This window comes from Crocodylus porosus, unplaced genomic scaffold (genome assembly GCF_001723895.1).
Source record: "Crocodylus porosus isolate Cpor-Errol unplaced genomic scaffold, CroPor_comp1, whole genome shotgun sequence".
Taxonomy (NCBI): Eukaryota; Metazoa; Chordata; order Crocodylia; family Crocodylidae; genus Crocodylus; species Crocodylus porosus.
This window is the reverse complement of record NW_017728943.1, coordinates 22,082,275-22,104,187: the sequence shown is the minus strand read 5'-3', so window position 1 is coordinate 22,104,187 and position 21,913 is coordinate 22,082,275. Positions and strand designations below refer to the sequence as shown.

The 21,913-nt window shown below is 45.0% G+C and overlaps 1 protein-coding gene across 3 annotated transcripts in view; it reads left to right on the top strand.

Annotated features, from left to right (window-relative positions):
• NCAPD2 (non-SMC condensin I complex subunit D2) overlaps nucleotides 1-20,518 on the top strand; it is a 48,704-nt gene extending 28,186 nt beyond the window's left edge. Inside the window, exons 18-30 of one of the 3 annotated variants that reach the window (XM_019548954.1) lie at nucleotides 1,181-1,265; nucleotides 1,349-1,498; nucleotides 1,740-1,957; nucleotides 4,047-4,158; nucleotides 4,495-4,618; nucleotides 4,824-4,979; nucleotides 5,212-5,389; nucleotides 7,725-7,819; nucleotides 15,279-15,359; nucleotides 19,167-19,353; nucleotides 19,648-19,786; nucleotides 19,918-20,088; nucleotides 20,379-20,518. In XM_019548954.1, the coding sequence (XP_019404499.1) occupies nucleotides 1,181-1,265; nucleotides 1,349-1,498; nucleotides 1,740-1,957; nucleotides 4,047-4,158; nucleotides 4,495-4,618; nucleotides 4,824-4,979; nucleotides 5,212-5,389; nucleotides 7,725-7,819; nucleotides 15,279-15,359; nucleotides 19,167-19,353; nucleotides 19,648-19,786; nucleotides 19,918-20,088; nucleotides 20,379-20,461 (1,779 nt within the window). In that variant the 3' untranslated portion in view covers nucleotides 20,462-20,518. Of the gene's footprint in view, nucleotides 1-1,180; nucleotides 1,266-1,348; nucleotides 1,499-1,736; nucleotides 1,958-4,046; nucleotides 4,159-4,494; nucleotides 4,619-4,823; nucleotides 4,980-5,211; nucleotides 5,390-7,724; nucleotides 7,845-15,278; nucleotides 15,360-19,166; nucleotides 19,354-19,647; nucleotides 19,787-19,917; nucleotides 20,089-20,378 lie in introns of those variants that run through there. The other 2 variants (XM_019548953.1, XM_019548955.1) reach the window with 2 other exon arrangements.
• Nucleotides 20,519-21,913: the final 1,395 nt, after the last annotated feature.

Below are 21,913 nucleotides of genomic sequence, written 5' to 3'. Positions count from 1 at the left end.
AGGCTAGACATCAGGAGGCGCTACTTCACTGTCAGGGCAGCTAGGGTCTGGAACCAACTTCCAAGAGAAGTGGTGCTGGCTCCTACCCTGGAGGTCTTTAAGAGGAGGCTAGACAATCACCTTGCTGGGGTTGTTTGACCCCAGTACTCTTTCCTGCCATGGCAGGGGGTCAGACTCAATGATCTGCTCAGGTCCCTTCTGACCCTACTAACTATGAAACTATTTCCTTGGGAGAGACTCTGTAGCAAAAATTTACAGAGCAGCTCTGTGGAACTCTTACCACATTCATTGACCACAGTTTCTTGGTATCAGCTTTCACATCTGATGATCAGCTTAGCTAAGCAGTCCATCGTCTGCACCTCTAGGCAGGTTAAAGCCATTTCTGCTATGACTCGTTGTTCAAACATTTCAGGCTCCTTGCCCAGTAATTCCTCTGTGGCTTATTGCCTGACTTCCTGTCCCACCCAAATCCAGGTTTAATTGCATGTAATGAGTATTCCATTTTACTTTCCTAACGTCTGCACAAGTTACTTAAATCATATCCCCAAAATATTAAGGACTCACTGAAAAATGCAAATCGTCCAATCCCATTTACTGTTTTGCAGATCTCTTCACCATTCCCCTTTGTTGTTATGTATTTCTTTTGTCTTCAAAGGTAAACTTATGCTAATGTTAGTCTTGGCATAAAATCACTTATCGGACAACCCTCCATTTTGTGCTGCCTCTTTCTGGAGCAGATAATCAGGATGGAGAAAAGTAGACCAGTTGAGACCTGTCCCATTAACTTATAGAATAGTATTAAGTACTTTGAGTTATTTTTCCATTCCTGGCCCAGTTCTTCATTGGACGGGGTTGTATCAGGTGAGAATCCAAGGTAAGGGAGGTTGTAGGCTTGTCCATCTTAGTTTGGAAATGTCCTTTGGTCTAAAGCGCTGCAGTCTTTCTTCTTAGTGAAGTATGTCCACTGCAACCTCAGAATGACAGAAATCCCTTTGTTCTGCATTGCTTCCCATTAAATTGATATCTGTCCCCCATACAAGATGCACTGACTTCAGCATAACATAATTTTGTGTAGTTCATTGTGTGAAAAGATTGATCCTGTGGGAGCTGAGAAAGCTGGAGCAGAGAGAGTATTGTAAGAGGAGTAGCGCAACTCACTTGTCTGGTATCCTCTTTGCAGCCAGCCCTGGGGAAGAACCAAGCTCCCTTTCGGCTGCCACAGGCTCACCTGCTGTTTGAATGCCTGAGTAGTGCTGTGAGTGCAGGTGAGATCAGAGAAACAGCAGGACACAACATGTAGGCTTAGGTTCTGATGCCCTGTATAATGTGTGTTTCTTTTACTCACCAGGTTTTGCCCAGCCAAGCACTCTTTGGCTCCCCTTCATGGAAGCAGCAGTTACCCTCATCTATCAGCTAGCAGAAGGGCCTGAGGAGATATGTGCTCAAATCCTGAAGGATTGTAGCCAGAAAACTCTGGATGGGCTGCTGGACCTCCCAGGTAAGGGAACAAGTGAGGAGATGGGGATCTTCCAGGGGATGGCAGTTTGGCAGTGAGAGGAGAACTCAGATAATTATGGAAGTAACTAGATTGAAAAAGGGTGGAGGTACCAGTGGCCTGGGCCTCCAAAGAGTAAAGATGGGCTAAAGAGAAGTTGGTAGGAATCCTTCATAATTACTGGGGGGAGGGGCAGCAGTATTCAGGGAAGATGTCTAAACCCTAAGCCCTTTTCTCTTAGCAGAGCCAGAGGCTTCTCCAGGCAGCATCCCTGGTGGCACCAGTGCTCTCCCTACCTTCCTGCTGACGCATCTCATTTCTTTGGTGGGACATGTGGCGTTACAGCAGGTTATGTATTTGGAAGGGGCAGTGAGCACAGAGCTACGCAGGTGCCGTGTCCTTCGGGAGGAGCAGGAAGCCACGAAACGTGCTGCCAGCAGCACCAAAAAACAAAGTGCCAAGGTGGGAATGGAGCCCCTTTGTGTGCTTATCTCAGTTTGTTGGTGCCCCAGCAAGCTTCTACGGACAGCGATTTTGTAAGGGGGTGTGGCATGAAGACTTAAGAGTTGAGTTCACATTTTCTCCAGTCCCAACCAATGCTCAAACAAGGTGCTTAAGATGGTACAAGTCATGACCATGCTCATTAAAGATTCTCTCTTGTGTGCAGAGCATCAGGGGATGAACCCTAATGTCCTGGTTGTGGTCCCCTTTTTTTCTCCTTGCCCTTAGTTAATTTCTGTCACCTGCTTTCCCATCAGCTCATGACTCCTTTGGTTTTGAAGCTACTCTGTGGTTTGCCTGATGCTGTCTTTGGCAAAGCATTTTGGAAAGCAAAGCCGGGGGGGAGATTGTGCTGAAAGAAAAGGATTTCCTGCAGCCTTCATTCTTAGTGGTTAAGTATTCCTGTTTTGGGGGCTGTCTCAAATTACAGAACAACATTTTTTATTCTTAAGCCACTTCTACTAAAGATAAAAAAAATATTAGGGAAGAGGAAGAGGGAAGGGCTGGCTCTCTGACAGCCTGCCAGGGAGCAAAGCTACAGCCCAATAAGGACTTGGAACTGCAACTGCTGCAAGTTATCAGAGCATACTGTTGCCCCATCTAAGGGAACTGTTGCTGCTGCCCCTATGGCAGCAACAAGCTGTCAGACATAGTACAACATAGCAGTATGAGTGTACATGCACTCACAGCCCCTTTGCTGAAGCGTTAGAAAGTCACCACAAAGACACGTTTTCCAGCCAGTAGGCAGTAAGAGCATTTGCACTGCCACAAATACATATCTGTCCATGATCTAAATCAACACACTATCGCTCATTTATCATATAAAGGTGAGATTACCACAGGACTTCCTGAGGAACATCATCTGGATGCAGTGTAACTTTTTGTCCTTCATACAAAGGTCTTATCTTTTGCTTGTGGAGTTCCCCATGTTGCCTTGTCCACACAAACAGCAAGTCAAAGACCACTTTGTTCTCCTCACCAGTCAAGGTGACTGGTTCTTGGGGTTTTCATGTCCATTTTTTTTCTGTACGTGTTAAAATAGCTTGCCATAGCTGTATCCTGTTTTATTCCAACTGGTCAGTATGTATGGGCTTCTTTAAATCTTTCATACTGATGTTCCCTTGTCATAAAAAAAATTCGATAAGCCCCAAGGCTTATGTCATAATTACTGCTTTTACTTGAATACCATGCATACTTTCCAGTAAAACTGCTCCCCAGAACTGGAGTACATGTTTCAAGTGAGGAAACTGATTTTTTTCTGCCTGAAAGAGGAGCACCTTGCTTTGATTCCTGCTCCACAGTGCAGCAGCATTACTCTTCAGACAGCTGAGGGAGTCAGTTGATTTAATACCTCATTGTTTTTCACTCCACAGGTATTAATGGTGGTTTCTCCTCTTTAATAGCTTTGATGTTCCACTAATCAAGCTAACTTTTTTAGGGCACTATTTCTGTATGCTAGCTACTCCTAGTTTCTCTTTTCCTGTTTCATAGTCCTGGGGTCTCTGGGTTTTTTCAAAATCATACATCCACTCATGAAGGCCAGTCTTCAGCAACAGGTAGGGTTTCAGCTTTTAGTTAAGCAGGAAAGGAAAGGAAAGGTGAGTCAGCTGAAGATTAGGCTCTGTCCCTGCTCTATGCAGCCATAACTGTGGAAAAACCTTCCCCCCCCCTTGTTCTGCTTGCTCAAAAACAGTATGCTTATCTTATTTGGGGCCTATCATATTAAAGACAATGCAATATATTCAAATCAGAGGGGACAAATTGGTTATGCAATTCTCCATTCATTTGTTCTTTGAAATAGTTGTCATTTTGCTGTCATATCTATAGCTCTACTTTTGTGTGCATGGAGTTTTAAGAATAAGTTAGAGTTAGACAAATGCTAGTTTAGGTTTTACATATGAATCATCCTGCCTTGAGTAGGGGGTTGGACTTGATGGCCACCTGAAGTCCCTTCCAGCCCTACTTTTCAAGGCAGGTACCTCATGGGGGAGGGGGTTTAGGTGTGCATGGTTCTGAAATTTTTCCTAGTGACTTTCTTGTCTCTGTACAGAACACAGGTAATGAGACCACTATGGAGGAGGATCTGGGCCTTGTGGGAGCCTCAGCTGATGACACTGAGGCAGAGCTCATTCGTAATATCTGTGAGACAGAGCTGCTGGATGGTGAGTGTGGTCCTCACCTCAAAAGGAGGCACTCTTTCTTCAGGTGATTCCCTTTCCAATGCCGTGGACCCCATAATCCAGAATGAGAAATACTCATTTCTTAGAGGAAACTTTATAGTTTCCTTGGAGGAAAATTCTGTAGAGTTTTCCTTCAGTGTAAACTTCTAAAATATGTTTTGTGTTCCTGAATTTTATGGCATTCTTCCAACCATAAAAATGGCAGGGACACCACATTTGCATGGTCTAATAGGCCCTTTGGACCAACTGAGTAATCCCACTTAAGGAATATCTGAAAGCTGTGCTGTCTCTTACATTGCTTTTCCTCCATTTCTGCAGAGAAACAGCTGTTCTGTACCTTTATTCCACTGGTGCTCAAGATCTGCAATAACCCTCTGGTCTACAGTGACCCAGCTCTCTCAGCTGCTGCAGCACTGGCCCTTGGCAAATTCTGCATGATTAGGTAATGCCTAGACTTGTGACCATAATGTTCTTCTCTACCTTGCTCACTTTCTAGTGCCAGAATATTGCCCTTTAGCAGTTACTTTGTTTCCAGGGCCACAGCATCCTTTGCTAGAAGGGACAGAATGACAGTGCCTTTGACTCTGTTCTTACAGGATCCTCTGGATAAAGTCTTGCTTTTCTCTCCCCTGCTCTCATCCCCTCAGCGCTGAGTTCTGTGACGCTCAGTTGCGCCTCCTGTTTACCATGCTGGAGAAGTCCTCTCTACCTGGTGTGAGATCCAACCTCATGATTGTAGCAGGAGACCTGGCTATCCGTTTCCCCAACCTGATAGAGCCTTGGACCCCGCATTTGTACGCCAGGTAAAGCATCACCATGTTATGGGAGTGGAGGGAAATAAATATCTAAGGGAAAGATTGGGCCTTTGGGAGATGAGGAGGTTGCAGTAGCCTTTGTTTGAGGAGATTGGGGCAGTGGGATCTGGGGAACTGGAGATTGTGGAGGACAGGCCTGAAGGAGTATTTGATAACTTGGCTCTTTGGAAAGGAGCTGGGCAACCTATCATCCCCCTCTGTAATTAAATTTATTTCTCAGACTGCGGGACCCCTGTCATGATGTAAGGCAGATTGCAGGGCTTGTGATGACTCACTTGATCCTCAAAGACATGGTGAAAGTGAAGGGACAGGTGAGCGAGATGGCAACTCTGCTCATAGACCCTGAGGAGGAGATTGTGCGGCTGGCTCAGAATTTCTTCAGTGAACTCTCCAACAAGGTGAGAAGTATAGCCTTCTGAGGAGAAAAGGAGTGGAGAAGGGGAGAGGAGGTTGTTGGTGGTTGAGGGATCTGAGCAAAACAAGGAGTCTTGGAGAGTGGGGCTAGTCTCCAGATTGTGTGTAGCCAAGGAGGCAATGTCTGTAACTTTTGTGGATTGTTTGGGCATCTGCAGAGGGAATAATACAGAAACAACCTCAACCTGGTATTGTGGGAATTGACATCATCTATGCAGAAGATAGTGGCCTATGTCTACAAGTAGCTGCCTCTGCCATCAACAGCTCTGAAGACAGACAGCATCTGCCAACACCAAGCCCCTGGCATGCATTCACACTTATATTTCTGGTAATTGAGTGGCCTTACTATAGGAGCTGTGTGCCAGAGTGCAAGGTACATTCTGGGAACACACAACCTGCTGACATGACTGTACAGATGACAGGACCTTTGGCATTGTCAGACTTCTCTTGTTTGGAGTGCTGCTTGAAATCTTCAGTGCCATTGCACCATGTGCACTCACCAAAACACACTCTACTGAATGATCAAGAGAATCTAATTTATCTCCTGAAAGGTACCAATATGGCCATTTTGGCTTTGGATATTTCAGCACCTCCCTCCACATTCAGAGGGATGCTCCATATCCTATGTTTGAGATTTATTTCAGCTTCACCCAGAGTCACCATGGCTGTTCAGTCTCTATAGCAGAAATCAGAGACAAAGGAACCATCCTCCAGGTGCCACTTTCATCCAGTTAGCACCTGATCCTCAGACAACATCCAGCAGCCTATAATGAGGGTAGAATCCTGAGAATTTCCCTGTAGCAGGTGTCAGCAAAAGCATGCTTCTCAGTTGACATGCTGTATCCATTCTATTTCCAGGAGGGCAGACAAAGTGTAGAGTCTCTTCCAGGGATAATGAGAACCTGTACATACACACTAACCTTTTTTTCCCTAATGGTCCTGCCAGCAAATGAAAATAGGAGACTCGACCAACTCAGTAAGAGGTCTTACTCCTCCAAGTATATGGTTGAGGATTGCTAACTACCAGACTGTCCTGGCCTGTTGCAGGTCTATGAGAAAGTTACAGAACTGATGAAGTCCCAGCAATATTCACCAGTATGCAAATTGCTTCTTGGCAGGGAGAGCCCCCTAGGAAATGGTAGCCTGCCAATGGTAGCTTCTTGCTCCATATGCACGTCTTCCACCCTGAAATGGGAAGTGTTACAGTGCACTCAGGATATGTAAACCCTGTGCTGCCCACTCATTCCCCACCAAAGCTGCTTGGCCTGGTTTTACCCTGCACATGTCCATATCATCTCTGACTGGCTAGCCCTGGATGTATAGTGATCTCTAACTAAATCTAGTTTGAATTTTTATCTTCTCATAACCCCCTACCCCTTCCACTTCGTTATCACAGACCCTTTTCTTTGAGGCATGTTGTCTACCTGCTGTCCTTCTTGGAGTTGTGGGCAACTTAAAGACTGTGTGACCTGAGAAAAAACTGAGGAGTAAGGAACATGCCCTTACCCCTATCCCCTCAGCATAGAAAATGAGGATGGGTATAGCTATTGTCTGCTATACAGGTGTTGCTAGGGTTTTAAGTCTCTAGGTTCAGGTGCTAATTGCTGTTTCCCACCAGCCAGATTCCTAATCAGGAGCTTAGTCTGTTATGGAAACAGATGGTTTGAATTTGTCAGATCTTACCATAATAGAAAGATGTCTTGGCCTGAGTTAATCCCACCCCTATTAGCAGAACACAATCTACTAGGTTTTTCTAGTGTGAAGTTTGGGACATATCTCAACTGGAACTGTGGTGTAATTTTTATTTGAACTTCTGAATACAGATCACTGATCATTTCAGTTAACTCTGTTGCTTAAGTAGGCAAGTGAACCTAGCAGTCAAATCTACATACAACCAGATGCTTCTGTTAAGAGAAGACCTTTGCAATAGATTAGACAATCAGTCTGATGGATTTTTTTCCACCCTGTCTGTCCACATATTTGATTACCATTTACAACTCAGCAGCTTCAGCCATGCTAAAAGGCCCTTTGAGCTAAGGGAATGCTCTCATACATGTCTGGAACCCCTCCCCACAATATTTCTTGTCTGCTTTCCTTTGTTTTGTTTTCTTCTAGTTATGGTCTAGCATCCCAGGAGAACTCAGCCAGCTTGTGTACTGACCAACCTTCAAAAGCCGATGAGTGGCACAACCCTGCTAAACAGCTGGGGGAGTAGAGAAGAACAATTCAAATGGGAAGCTCAACCCTGTAGCTTGGCGCAAACTGTCCTTTAAACCCTTCGTTAGTGTTGTCATGTGCTTATTTTGTCCGTCTTTGCAGGGTAATGCTATCTATAACTTGCTCCCAGATATCATCAGTCGCCTGTCAGATCCAGACTGTGGTGTAGCTGAGGAGTCATTCCGCACCATTATGAGGTACTTTTTTCCACACCATTATGAGGTATATTTTGACAAAGGGCTTTGGTCTCTCTCTAGATAAATGCGTGCGCACACACACCTGCTTGTACAACATGCACGCTAGATCTGGAGGAAAAAACAGCAGTGGCATATATTCCAGTCACTGTTAGTTCAAGTTTTTTTTTTTACATTTAGATTTTGAAATGGGAACTGCAACAGATAGGATTACCTGTAGCCAGCAAATTGGGGGAGGGGCAAGAGCAGCTGTAGTCAGACTCCCTCAGCAATCAAAGTGGTCTGCCACTTGCTAAATCCCATGAGTTTTTGTTCCAATCCTACCCACATTGCTATAGGCAGTCTTTTCTGCTGCTGTGCTGTTATAAGAGGGTACAAATGGGCATACATTTGAAAATCTGATTTGCGGAGCAGATTTATGCAGATGTGTGCCCCCCAGGGAGGTAGGGAACAGAGTACTGAAGGATACCAGGGGACTGTAGAAGTGTGTAAACATTTTGGGGAAACGCTTCAAAATGAAATACTTAAACATGTTCCTGTTTTATGAGGATCTCTTTTGAAATATTTCTTTGGTCATTTTTGGAGCACTTCTTCAGCTTTGCAGATCCTGTACCCTTACTGTTTATGGAGTGCTTCAAATACTGCATTTATCCATGGCCAGAGACTCCAAAAATTTCAGTTCACATTTCTAATTATTTAGGCATCTGTATTCCAATCATGTTCCATCATTTACTTTTTGAAGAGGATTTCCCAAAATATTCAGAATAACCAAAGTGACCAAAATGCTGGCTTGCATCCATAAATGCTTCTCAAGCAAATCCCGGGACGTCATTCTCCCCTTATACTCAGCCTTGGTGAGACCACAGCTGGAGTACTGCGTCCAGTTTTGGGCTCCACAATTCAAAAAGGATGTGGAGAAGCTTGAGAGAGCCACACGCATGATCAGAGGTTAGGAAAACAGACTTTACAATGACAAGCTGAGAGCCATGGGGCTTTTTAGCCTGGAAAAGCGTAGGTTCAAGGGTGATCTGATGGCCACCTGTTAGTTTATCAGGGGTGTTCACCAGAGCGTCCCAAGGGATGACGAGGTTGAAAGGTCATAAACTCCTGCAAGACCGCTTCAGGCTGGACATAAGGAAGAATTTCTTTACTGTCCGAGTCCCCAAGGTCTGGAACAGTCTGCCATCGGAGGTGGTTTAAGTACCTACTCTGAACACCTTCAAGAGCAAATTGGATGCTTATCTTGCTGCGATCCTATGACCCCAGCTGACTTCCTGCCCTTTGGGCGGGGGCCTGGACTCCGAGGTCTCTTCCAGCCCTAATGTCTATGAAATCTATGAAAACCAATGGAAGTCTTTAGACAGAATACGTGCAGTAAGGCATTCAAAGTAAACTGTTTATAGCTGGATCATGTAGAACATTTTGAACCTTTGTTACCTATCAAATCAGATCCTATTCCTTAAGACAGTTGTTCTCAATGTTTTTGAATTCCATGACTTCTTTGAACTGGGCAGCACCCTGGTTGAGAATAGCTGTTGTGCTGCCTCAGTTCACTGTAGTGGTTCTTAATCAGGATGTTGCTACTGCTGCTGCCACCAAGTGAAACTGCCACACATGCCTAATGCAAAGCCAGATCAGGGTGTGTTGTGGTATAAGTGTGACCTCCTGCTGCACCTTTTTACCAGTCCAATCCTCCATGCTCCTCCTGGAAACAGGCTTACAAGTCAATTCTGTCTAGCAGCAGCGGCAGTGTAGCAACCTGAAAATTTATCTGTCCTTTCCTAGGCTACTGCACTGTCACTGCGGCCAGGTGGAATAGTCCTGTGCACCTCTGTTTCTGGGAGAAGTTTGCAGAGCTGGACTGGGAAAGGCTTCAGCAAGAGCCGGTACTCCTGTCTGCATTAGGCTTAAACCTAATGTAGGCAGAAGTGCCCACTCATGCCACAGTTGCTTCCTAATCTGACTTCATATGAAAAGCACAGGACGGTTTTACCTGGCAGTGATGCCTGTGTTGCAGCATTCCTGAAAGGGTCTTGTAGTGCCCCAGCTGAGAACTACTGTCTTAAGAGCATTGATATTTAATGCATAGAGAAGTTGCAACTATTCTTTCTAGGGACCTGCAAAGTAGTCACATAGCCTTCAGAGAGGATGAACTTGAGAGCTCAGGTAATCTAGGCATAGCCTCAAAATTACATGCATAGTTTGCTTCAGGTTTTTTCAGTAAGGGTAATGATATAGTCCATGAGGGGGCAAAAATAAGATCACTGCTGTGGATGAGCATAGAAACTAAATTTCTCCTCAAAGTATTGAGAGTATGCATAGAATCCACTATGAGCATGCCTGCACCTAAGCTCGTGGACACTTTGGCTTCCTGGTGCCCATATAGTACAGTGCACCTTTCCCTCCCTCCCTCCCTTATGCCAAGGGCATAAAAACAACACACCTCCTTGGTTCTTTCTGCTGCTTCCTGGCTTCAGATAGAGCATTTCTTTTACCCTCACCAAACCCAGGTTTAGGCAGGAATTTCATTCCTATGCTTTTCTTACCCTTTCGTTAGCATTCTTTCTAGTAGCTGTCACTTGATACCAGTTTTTGTAAAGCAAAGAAAACCTTTTTACTTTTTGTGCTATTGGCCTTTCCTAGCCTAGGAAAGTTTGTGGGCTGTGGAGGTGTGAGGAAGTTGTTTTTTTTTGTTTGGCTTTTTTTCCTTCTCCTCATTTGAAAGGATTAGGCTTTGTTTTTATTTATGGCTGATTCTAGATGTCCGGCTTTTAAGTATCGTCCTTGCAAAAGTTAGATTATATTTACTAACAGTGGTCACTAAGCATACTGTGTAGAAAACTCCCATGTTCCAGGGATGTATTCAATTTGTAAGTCATCTTGCTTCCTGAACCAGAAATGAGAGTAGTGGGACTTTAGATTTCCCTTTGCAGTGCATCTGTAGGCTCTGGTGTCGTGCCCTGGCATTCAGGACCCCTTCTACATGCAAATATTCAAAGAGCCTGGGTTTTGTGCCCCAAAGACTGTTATTGTAAGTAGCAAAGAAGTCAGCCCCTTTTGAGAATAAGTCCAAAACAATGTCAAGGGGAAAATTCAGGACTCTAGAAAAGAAGTCCTAGCTGCAACTGTTATTACAACACCCCATAACCTTAAGCAGCATCAAGATTCCCAGCACCAGTTTTATCAACTCCAAGACATGGAGTGGTAGAAAAAGCTCTGAGCATCAGCTGCCACCATTTATTCTGCCTGTTATATCACCCTGCTTCACAGCACCAATGTATCTCCTTTCCTTGTGAGAACTGGAGTTGTTGCTGCTCTCCACAACTGTTTTAGCATTAATAGTGGGCCTATTGTGGCTATTGGCACCAGATCCTAAATTAAAGCCCCCTTGGGCACTAGCACCCACCTCGCCTCCTCTTGAATTTCCCTTAACATCAGACCTGGTCACAGTTGAGGAAAAAAAAGTGTAGATATTGCCCTGGACTCCCTACCATTCAAGACAAGTTCCTGGCCCACTTATGCTGATTTTCACTTGTTCAAGTTGTCAGCAGTAGTCAGAATCTGCTTATGCTTTTGTCATGTGGCTTAACTGAAGGCTGCTTAACAACTATTTACTTTAGAAAGACAACCTTTTAATACAACTGTTATATTTCCCCTCTTGATCAAGCTCTTTCTTTAGCATCATGGAGATGCCCAGTGTCTGCATTTTCCCCTTCCATAGCAGTCTTGAAAGACACCTCCCTGCTGGACTGGGGAGAACAACTGGGTGTTCTCACCAAAAAGCGGGCAAATGCCCCAGTAAAACAGAAGTGCTTAACTTTGGGAAGGCTGACTTCTGCAAACTGAAAGAACTGGTCAGTCAGGCAATTGAAGGCCATGCCCTCTCCTTGCGCTCCCCCTCAAAAAAAAAAAAAAAAAAAGAGAGAGTACATGACGAATGGTCATTGCTCAAAAACATAATCCTTGAAGCACATGAAAAAGCCACCCCTTCTCGCAAAAAATGCAGTCAACAAGCAAGGAAGCCCCTATGGCTGAATAAGGAACTGTTGGACCTCGCTGAACTCAAAAGAGTAGCCTACACCAGCTGGAAAACAGGAAGCATTACCAAAGAGAATTACTCTGCACTTGCCTGTACCTGCAGAGAGTGGTCGAGAAAAGCCAAGGCACAAACCAAACTTAGGCTTGCTATGGGGATCAAGGACAACAAAAAGTTCTTCTTTAGATATGTGGGAAGTGGGAAAAAGAACAAAGGCAATATTGGGCCCCTGGGAGATCCAATGGGGCAACTGGCATCAGATGCCCAAGGAAGGGCTAATCTAAATTACTTTTTTGCATCGGTTTTTCACCCTCCCACGAGGATCACACTGCCAGGATCACAAACCAATTTGGGAGCCAGTGAGGAGCCCAAAATTGATGTGGATTGGGTGAGGGAACGCCTTGAGAAACTGGATATTCACACGTCCGCGGGCCCAGACAGAATGCACCCAAGGGTCTTGAAATAGCTGGTAGACATCATTCCATCCCCTTTGGCCAGGGATATTTGAAAAATTGTGGTGATCGGACAAGGTTCCAAATGACTGGAAAAAAGCCAACGTGGTCCCTATCTACAAGAAAGGGAGGAGGGATGAACTGTAGAACTATAAACCAATCAGTCTGATGTCTGTCCCTGGAAAAATTCTGGAGGAAATTGTCAAGGGATCCATTAACACCAGACTAACAGAAGGCAAGCTTCTGAATGCCAGCCAGCATGGCTTTGTGACTGGCAGGTCTTGCCTGACTAACCTCATCTCCTTCTATGAGCGGGTAGCACATGCCCTGGACAAGGGAGATGATGTGGATGTCATTTAACTGGACTTCAGGAAGGCCTTTGACATAGTTCCCCATGATGTCCTCATGGTTAAGCTGGGGAACTGTGACCTAGATCATCATATGGTCCAATGGCTAGGCAACTGGCTATGGGGTCGGACCCAAAGAGTACTAGTTGAAGGGAACAAATCAACATGGCACAGTGTTACCAATGGAGTCCCTCAGGGCTCAGTACTCTGGCCAGTATTCTAACATTTTCATCAATGATCTAGATTCAGGAGTCAGATGCGAACTGGTCAAGTTTGTAGACAATACCAAATTACAGACTCGGCAGTGCTACGCTTGTTAGCACAACGATCAAAAGGGACTTGGGGGTCTTGATTGACCACAAGATGAATATGAGCCACCAATGTGGTGCAGTGGCAGGCAAAGCTAACTAAACTCTGGTGTGCATCCACTGATGCATCTCAAGCAAAACCAGGGAAGTCATCTTCCCACTTTACTTGGCCCTGGTGAGACCGCAGCTGGAGTACTGCATCCAGTACTGGGCCCCACACTTCAATAAGGATGTGGAAAAGCTTGAGAAAGTCCAGAGGAGAGCCACTCATATGATCCAAGGCCTGGGTACTTTTTCAACTAGCACAGGAGACAGCATAATCCCAATTGACTATTTTGCATGGTCCCAGGCATGATCTTGCATTCTTGCGCAAGATGCACTGTTATTTTAATTTGGTCATTTAAATATCATGTGTCGGTCCAGCCAAGCTTTTACAGTCATCAGTGAGCACTGAGTGATAGAGGCAGGCTGGCCTGGCTCCACTCCTTGTTACCATGTGCAGCTCCCAGATTGACTGGAGCTGCGTGCCACCAAGCAGCTGAACCTGCCTGGGGTATTGAGAATCTGCCTGGGGTACTGAGTTCCCCAAGGGCCTGCTGCTGCTGCCACTGGCAGTAAAGGTTGTACGCCATGGGAGGTGATGGGGGGGAGCTCATGGGAAGGGTCCCCACAACCTTCTATCCTCCCTCACACCCCACAAACCCCACACCCATGTCCTGGCCACCTGAGCTCCATGCTACCCTGCTGAGCATGGGCCCTGGGCCTTGCATTCCTGCCAGCCCTATGCTTCATACTCTTGCCCAGCTACAGCTTCCCCCTGGTCCACTGCCACTTCCCTACCTGGTGCCCAGACCAAGTGCTGCAGCAGGGAGCCAAGGAGGAGGCGCTGGAGGCTGGGGAAGTGGAGCAGGTCCCCCGGTGGCTGCAGCAGTGGCAGCAGCAGCCCCACCTGGAAGTTATCTATGCTGGCTGGGGTCAGGACGGGAGCAAAGCATATAGTCTCAGCAGGGTTCAGTTAATTGGTCGGTATCCGTACTGGATGGAATCACCTGGTAAACTGAATCTGGCCTGCAGGCTATATTTTGCCTATCTGTGTTCTAGCAGCAGCAGCTGCTGGAGCAGTGCCCAGCCTAGGGACTGCAGTTAATTCCTTGAGGGCCATGTGTAACTGGCAGACCACTAGTTGGACAGCCGTTGTTTAGCTGAAAATTTTTATTTGTTCAACCCTGTGTGGGCTGCTTGCTTCTTTCTCTTTTTCCAGTTTGACTCTTGAAAGCATACCTTTCCAATGTCTTACTCTGCCTTCATCTGGAGGAAACAAGTCTTTTTTTTTTTTCCAGTGACAAGGCTTAGAATGCCCGTGCCCTGACTTCTGAAGAAAGGAGCAGGATTGAGTGAAATAGGCCACCAGTGTGGCTATATCCAATGGCTGTCTTTTTCACTTCCTTTGACTCTTCTGCTCCGTGCCCCCAGTTTCTCACCACCCATACACAACACTTCTGCAGAGGTCAGGATTAAAAATCTTGGCTCACAGTTTAACCATGCTTACAAGATCACAGACTTAGCTGGTACTACATTTTTGACCCCCTAAACTCTTCCTTTTTTATGCATCACAGTCACAAGCCTTGCTGCTTCCGTGCTGTAGTTTAGTAGTGAGTAGCTTTTATGCAATTCTGTTCCAAGCCCTTGTGAAAGGTTGAAGATTTAAAAAAAAAAAAAAAAAAAAAAGTCTGATTCAGAATAAAGTTAAAATGCCTATGGTCTTCCCTTTTCACAACAGCAACCATTGGCAAGCTGAGAATTCTAGTAAGGTGCTAGGACCTGTATGTGGTCAGAGTTTACCTTGGAAATTTTCCCTTTAAATTTTGCATTCTTTTTAACTCCTGCTTCTGTGGTATTCTTGTTCTGGATTGGGGAAATAATGGAGGTCTATCTTGGAAGTATTTGGGATATTGCCTTTTTTTTACTTCCTTATGTTCATTTGAGTTCTTTCATGTGGGGATGGGGAGAATGGACACAGGCTGGTGTCACAAGCCACAACTTTAGTTATACTTTTGTTTTATTTCCTTTTACACTAGTAGCTGTGCTGCACTGAGATTGCATAGGTACCCAGGAAAATTATAAATGCAGAGCTGTGCTGGCAGCTGTTCCTGCTTTCAGCTGTAAAATAGTTGGACTCTGTTCTATGGCTCTGCCTGTAGGACTGTACACCTGCCCCAGCTTGTGCCACTAGGGTAGTTGCAGACACGCTGCAAGAGTGTGAAAAAGCGGGAAATTCCCTCTCTGTAAACTTATCCTTTTCAATCTTTTTCCCGACAGGCATCTTTTCTCCTATATCACAAAAGACAAGCAAGCAGAGAGCCTGGTGGAAAAGTTGTGCCAGCGATTCCGGACTGCCAAGTGAGTTGCACTGTAAATTTTCCAGAACAAAAGAGCTAGTATAAGTTTTGTGACTGCCATCAGAGTAAGCTTGCTCTTATATGGTGGTGAGAGCAAGCTTCTATTCCACGGCTCACATATTATTTCGGCAAAGCTTGCTTTGGGGTTTGGGACCTTCCTTTCCCACTTCAAAAAAGGGCTAATGGTATTTTGAGACTAGCAATGGTATCTGAGCCTGTTACTCTGGGGTCATCCCTCAAGCTTCTAAGGAGGTTGTATCATTGGAGCAGAGTTTGGTTATAGTGGTGTTTAGAAAGGAAATTATCCCACCCAAGTCTGTGTGAACCACAGAAAAGGTCCTTTCTATAGCTTTTTTTTTTCTCCACGTCCACTTAATGGAGTTCTGTATCATTTGTTAGTAAATTGCCCACCCATTCACTAAGGGTTCTACACCTTCCTTGGTCTTCCTCTTACTTCTGATATGCTTGTCAAATGCTTTTATTATTGCCTTGTATGGCTCTTGGTAGTTGCATCTCAGTTCATGCCTTAGCCTTCCTGATTTTCTTTTTGTGTGCCTGTGTAATACACTTATTTCTCCACTAGCCAGCTGACTGTCAAAAATGACGGGGTGGGGGGAGCAGGTGGGATGGAGCCCTGTGCACCCGTGGCCACCGCTGCCATCACCTCCAAGGAGCAAGGGGGAGGGCAGGGCGAGGCTAGCTCTGGTGGCCTTGGCCTCCCCCCTCTACCCCTGCCCCCATCATCACCACCTTCAGGGAGCAGGACAGGGGGATAAGGGCAGCAGTGCTTGTCCCCCCCGCATTCTGTCCACTCCATTGCTGCCGCCTCCAGGGAGCAGAGCTGTGCTGGCCTCACCCTCCCTTCCCCACTCTGTCCCCTGTGTCCCTGCCATCATGGCAGCGCTTCACTGCACTGCCACCTCCTTTCCAAACATTTCTTCACACTCTGATTGGCTGTTTGTTAGCCAATCAGAGCGCAACTAAAGCGTTACGGACAGATAGTCGGACAGATTAAGGCTTTTATAATATTAGTATGACCAAGTTTCCACTTTTTGTAGGATTCCTTTTTGAATTTCATCTTTAGAGAGGTTTAGCCTCACTAGCTATTATTGAATCTATCCTCCATGAATGCATTTTTATAGTACCCTTTTTAACCCGGATTTACTTTGTTTCTACAGCCTCCTATGACAATGAGTTCCGCAAGTTAACTATGCACCATATAAAAAGTAATTTCTGTTGTTAATTTTAAATCATTCCCCTACTGCTAATTTCAGTGCGTGCCCCCTTAGTTCTAGTATTCAGGAACTTGGTGCATAGCAGTTCCTTATTCATTTTGTGTACACTTGTCTTGATTTTATAAACCTCCATCATATCCCCATTCAGCCTTTTTTTCAAATTGAAGTGTCCTTCCACAAAATCAGGAAGAGAATTGATTTTGTGTGGAAATTCCCCTAGTATCTTCTGCAGTGAAAACTGATGCAAACAGTTCATTTAGCTTCTCTGCTATGGCTCTATCATCCCTAAGTATACCTTTTGCATCTAATGGTCCCACATGTTCTCTTACTGGCTTTCTGAAGTATTTTTTAAAGTTTTTTTTATTGTAACTTGTAGCATCATTCAGTTATTTCTGTTATTTTTAGTTATTTCATAGAATCATAGGGTTGGAAGGGACCTTGTGAGCCATCCAGTCCTGGAGGACTGCTACTCCTAAATTGTCCCCAACTAATGCTGATCTAGCCTCCTCTTGAAAATCTCCAGTAAAGAAGATTGCAGTTTCCCTGGACGGATTATTCAGCTGTCTTGCTGCTCTAGCATTTCACAGAGAAATCAACATAGAAATCAATGTATCTTACAATGTTAGCAGCTGGTTAGTACATCTCCTCTTAGTGCATTCTTAATGCTCACTCAGTTTCATAGTTAGTAGGGTTGGAAGGGACCTGAGCAGATCATCAAGTCTGACCCCCTGCCATGGAAGGAAAGAGTACTGGGATCAAACAACCCCAGAAAGGTGATTGTCTAGCCTTGTCTTAAAGATCCCCAGGGTAGGAGCCAGCACCACTTCACTTGGAAGTTGGTTCCAGATCCTAGCTGCCCTGACAGTGAAGTAGCACCACCTGATGTCTGGTCTGAATTTACTCTCTGCCAGCTTGTGACTGTTATTTTTAGTCACTCCTGGTAGTGCTCGGGGGAACAGAGACTCCCCCAGTGCCTGCTGGTCCCCTCTGACTAGTTTGTAACAGGCCACTAGATCCCACCTCAGCCTTCTCTTGTGAGAATCCTTTTCTGCCTCTGTACTGAAGAGAAGGGATTTCCCCAGCCTGTAGGTATGGTGCTGGTTCTTCCTCCCCAGGTGCATCACCTTGCACTTGTTGGTGTTGAATCCCATCCTGTTCTCATCTGCCCACCCCTGTAACCTGTCTAGGTCCGATTGTAGCCTATTCCTTCCTTCTAACATGCCCACATCCCCCCACATCTTAGTGTCATCAGCAGATTTGAACAGGGTGCTTTTTACCCCCTTGTCCAAATCACTGATGAAGATGTTGTACAGTGTGGGCCCGAGGACTGAGCCCTGGGGGACCCCACTGCCCACAGCCCTCCAGGTTGAAAATGACCCATCCAACACCACTCCCTGGGTACGTCCCTCCAGCCAGTTGGCGACCCATTTGACTGTGTAGGTGTTGACACCACAGTTCCCCAGTTTCTTAATGAGAACGGGGTGAGAGAATGTCGAAGGCCTTCGGAAAGTCCAGAAAGACTATGTCCACTGCTACCCCTGCGTCTAAAGATTTGGCAACGCCACCAGGTTGGTCTGACAGGACCTGCCTCTGATGAACCCATGTTGGTTGCCCCTAAGCATAACCTCCCCTGCTGGCCCCTCGTGGACATGTGCCAGGATAATTCTCTCAAAAAGCTTGCCCAGGATCGAGGTAAAACTAACTGGCCTATAGTTCCCCAGGTCCTCCTTCCTCCCTTCTTTGAAGTCCTCCAGAACTGAAGCAGCACCCTTATCCTGCTTGGGAAACTTGTAGATATACTAAATCTGTAAGGATCCTCCCTGGAATAACAGACTGGTCAAGATTTTTTCAGCTAGATCAGACACCAAGTTTGAAAAAGCAGTGCTCCAGTCCCTGTCTGACCACTGCAGCTGGAGCTTCTCATTCTTGCAGTGATGAAGGGGATGTTGTTTGCCAGTCTTTAACAGTAGTATCCACACTGATGCATGCCTAGAATGACTGACCCGTTCTTTTTAGATGCCTTTAGATTGCATCCAACAACATGTTTTTCATCCCTGCTTTATGTGGGGTCCTCACTCTCTGAATTCTAAGGAAAGGAACTGACCTTTCCATTCTTTATTCCGGCATGTTGGCATGAGCTGCATACATGGCCTCAATGGATGTTGCTGCTAAGAAAAGTCCTTTATTTTGTGCGTATCTGCAATGGTATGCATGCAGAGTACTGTATCCCAAAGAGTCATAATTACTGGTTCAAAGTTGCTATTCTGTTCTCAGAACAGCAGCTGAGAAAGTTGCTGGTCTGTTTGACATCTTTTGAAGACTAGACAACTTTCTGAAATAAACAGTTTTGTCCAACAACTGTCATTAGGCTCAATACAGAGGTAACTGGGTGACATTTAATGGCTCTGTTAGGCAAAGAGGTCTATCAGGAAGTAAGTCCAGAAGGGGCTATCAAAATTCATGAATCTGTGCATTCAGTTTTAACTGAATTTGTAAGTGTGCATGAGCATCTGGAGCCATGTGTATGTTCCTTTACACTGAAATTAATGTGCAGTCTCTTCTTGTTTTCCCAGAACTGAGCATCAGTTTCGGGACTTGTCTCACTGTCTTACCTTGCTTCCACTCTCGGATCGTGGCCTCCACAAGATGCAAGAAAACTTTGATTGCTTTGCTGACAAGCTGCAGGATCCAGCTGTCTATAGCTGTTTCCGAGCTACATTGAGCCGACTTCACAGGGGAGGTACCAAGCCTGAGACTAAGGTGAGGACCAGTGAGAGGGAAATCTCCAGACCAGGAAGATTAGGTCTGACTTCAAGTCATACTGAGTTAACAGTGCAGGTTTGAGAAGGGCAAAGACAGGATGGCAACCAAAGGAAAACTACAAGTCTATATTCAGTTGTTCCTAGAGTACAGTGAAGTATTACAGAGCCTGAATGATACCCACCGTAAGAGATCAAACTGAGGAGATGTGGAAGGGATGGGTTCTGGGTGGAATACTGAGGGGTACAGTGTTGATCAGATACTCTCTCTCCCCCCTCTGACTCCTTGCATCAGGTTCTGATTGAAGAATTAGAGCAGAAACTCCATGCTTGCCATAACTGTGGCCTAGATTCCATTGAGGCTGCAGGAGAGATCCCAGGCCAGAAGAGTAGCAAGACACCTGTTCCAGGGCCAGCAAAGAGACCAGTGGCTGGTATGTTCTTTCTTAGGACATTACTGTCCTAAACTTTTTGTTCCTCCTTGTCTGCAATTGAAGCAATATAGCTGTGGGCTTCTCAGCAATTTCAGATGGTTGGGCTTCCCACCCTTCTGCTTCCCCTGTAGGCTCCCAGCGCCGCCAGCCACTGCGCATAGCCAACAGAGAGGTAGACTCGCCATTCGTCACGCCACCACCTCGCATGACTAGATACCACCGGAATGCCTCAAAACACAATCCATCCCGGACACCTGCTGTCGTCTTCTCTAGTGATGAAGAGAACAGTCTTGAGGAAGATGGTAAGGGAACCCACCCAGTTCATGGTTTTTTGAAGCCTGTGGGGTGTGTGTGTGTTAGACTATCACTGTTTTGGACCACCTTATGAGGTGGCTCCTAGCAAGGACTACTTCCATGTTCTTCTTAGGTCCCTAACTCCAGATTGTCTCTTGTGTCTTATGGATGTGCAGAGGACTTTAGATGACCCTTTTGTCGCCCATAGATTTATCCCTCTTACTAGGGTTGCCTGAATTGAAAGTATATGAATATGTTGGCTTGTTAGCGACTAACATGCATCTTCTACCCTTTTTAGAGCTTTCAGCAGAATTGAAAGAGGATGAAACCCCTACCAAGAAGACTCCCATTTCTCGAGCTTCTGCCCACCGTGCTCGATGAAGGAGCCCTTTGCAGATATCTTTTACTAATGAGAAATAAAACTGTTTTTGTGGGAACTACCTCCTTCTGTCTTGTGTTAAAACCAGCTGTGCAACCTTTCAAACCTCCATGTCAGTAAGTGACGGAGCTGGGACTTGCAGAAGTCTAAACTTGAGTCCAACGTCACATTTGCAGGTGGTTCAGTTTTGCCCTTTTCATAAGCTGGCAGCATGTAGAGCAGTGATTCTCAAGTGGGGTACCTTAAGATCCTTTCAAGGGTGTTGCAGGATGCCATACAACATTAGCACTGTTAGCTGTACAAACATGATTCACAAGATAAACCCAGAAATTTCATATAGAAATTCATGTTGTTAAAAACATTCTGTCTTCTTGTGGTCTTTCTGAGTTCTTTGCAACAGATGAGTTGCTCTTTTATTTTTCCAAGTCCTGAAAAGGTTGAGAACTACTGACCTAGAGTTTACATAATAAGTCGAGCATGGAGTGAATACAAATATAGATCTTTTTAAAAAAATCAACATATTTTTATTCAGAAATGAGTTGTGTTACTAATCCTTTGTTGTTTTCATTCCATTTGTGTATTATTTAATTGATACAGTGGATATTTAAAATTTTTTGCTCCTAATTATTAACAGAATATCTCATTTTACTTCTTTTTTCTGAAGACTACACTTAAAATGCTCACCCATACCAGAAAGACAAGTCTGGAGTCTCATTTTAATAGCTGTACTGCATGAACAGTCAATCAGTATGGAGTCTCATTCTTTTGAGGATTTGTTTCACACTGAAGAGTTGTGTTCTTTAGTGTCATAACTTTTGCCTTTCTTTTGTTGAGCATTCTCTTGATATATTTCACTTGCTTTCTTTGTCCAATTCTGTTATCTTTTTCTCATTTTACAAACATACTTCTCTATCATTTTGTTCTTAAAATTTATTTTGGTTTTTTTGCTGATGATCTTTATACTTGTTCTATTAGACCAACTAAATGGTTGGGAAAAAGTTCTTTGCTTTTGGACATAGAGAGACTGCTGGTGTTTTGTGTTCTCCAAGGTAAGAAATATGCTAATTTACAATATGCAGGTCTGTGAAAATGCAAATGAGTCGAAGTTTGGAAGACAACAGGTAGAGATAGGAAGGGACGGTGGGGAAGAGAGTGACATGTATGAAGCAGTGGTCAGCTGGAGGCAGGTTACCTGGGGTATCAGATGTCAGGCAGGTTGTCATGTGTCATAAATCCAATGTCTCTATTTAGTCCATGATTTTTTGTATCCAGTAGATTTATGAAGTGAAGTTTGTAGGCTCACCAGCAAAAAGGTATTTTGTAAATTCCTTTTGAGAATTAGAACTGAGAAATCGGAGAGGGAATGATTTAATAGATTTCATAGACGTTAGGGCTGGAAGGGACCTCGGGAGATCATCGAGTCCAGCCCCCTGCCCAAAGGGCAGGAAGTCAGC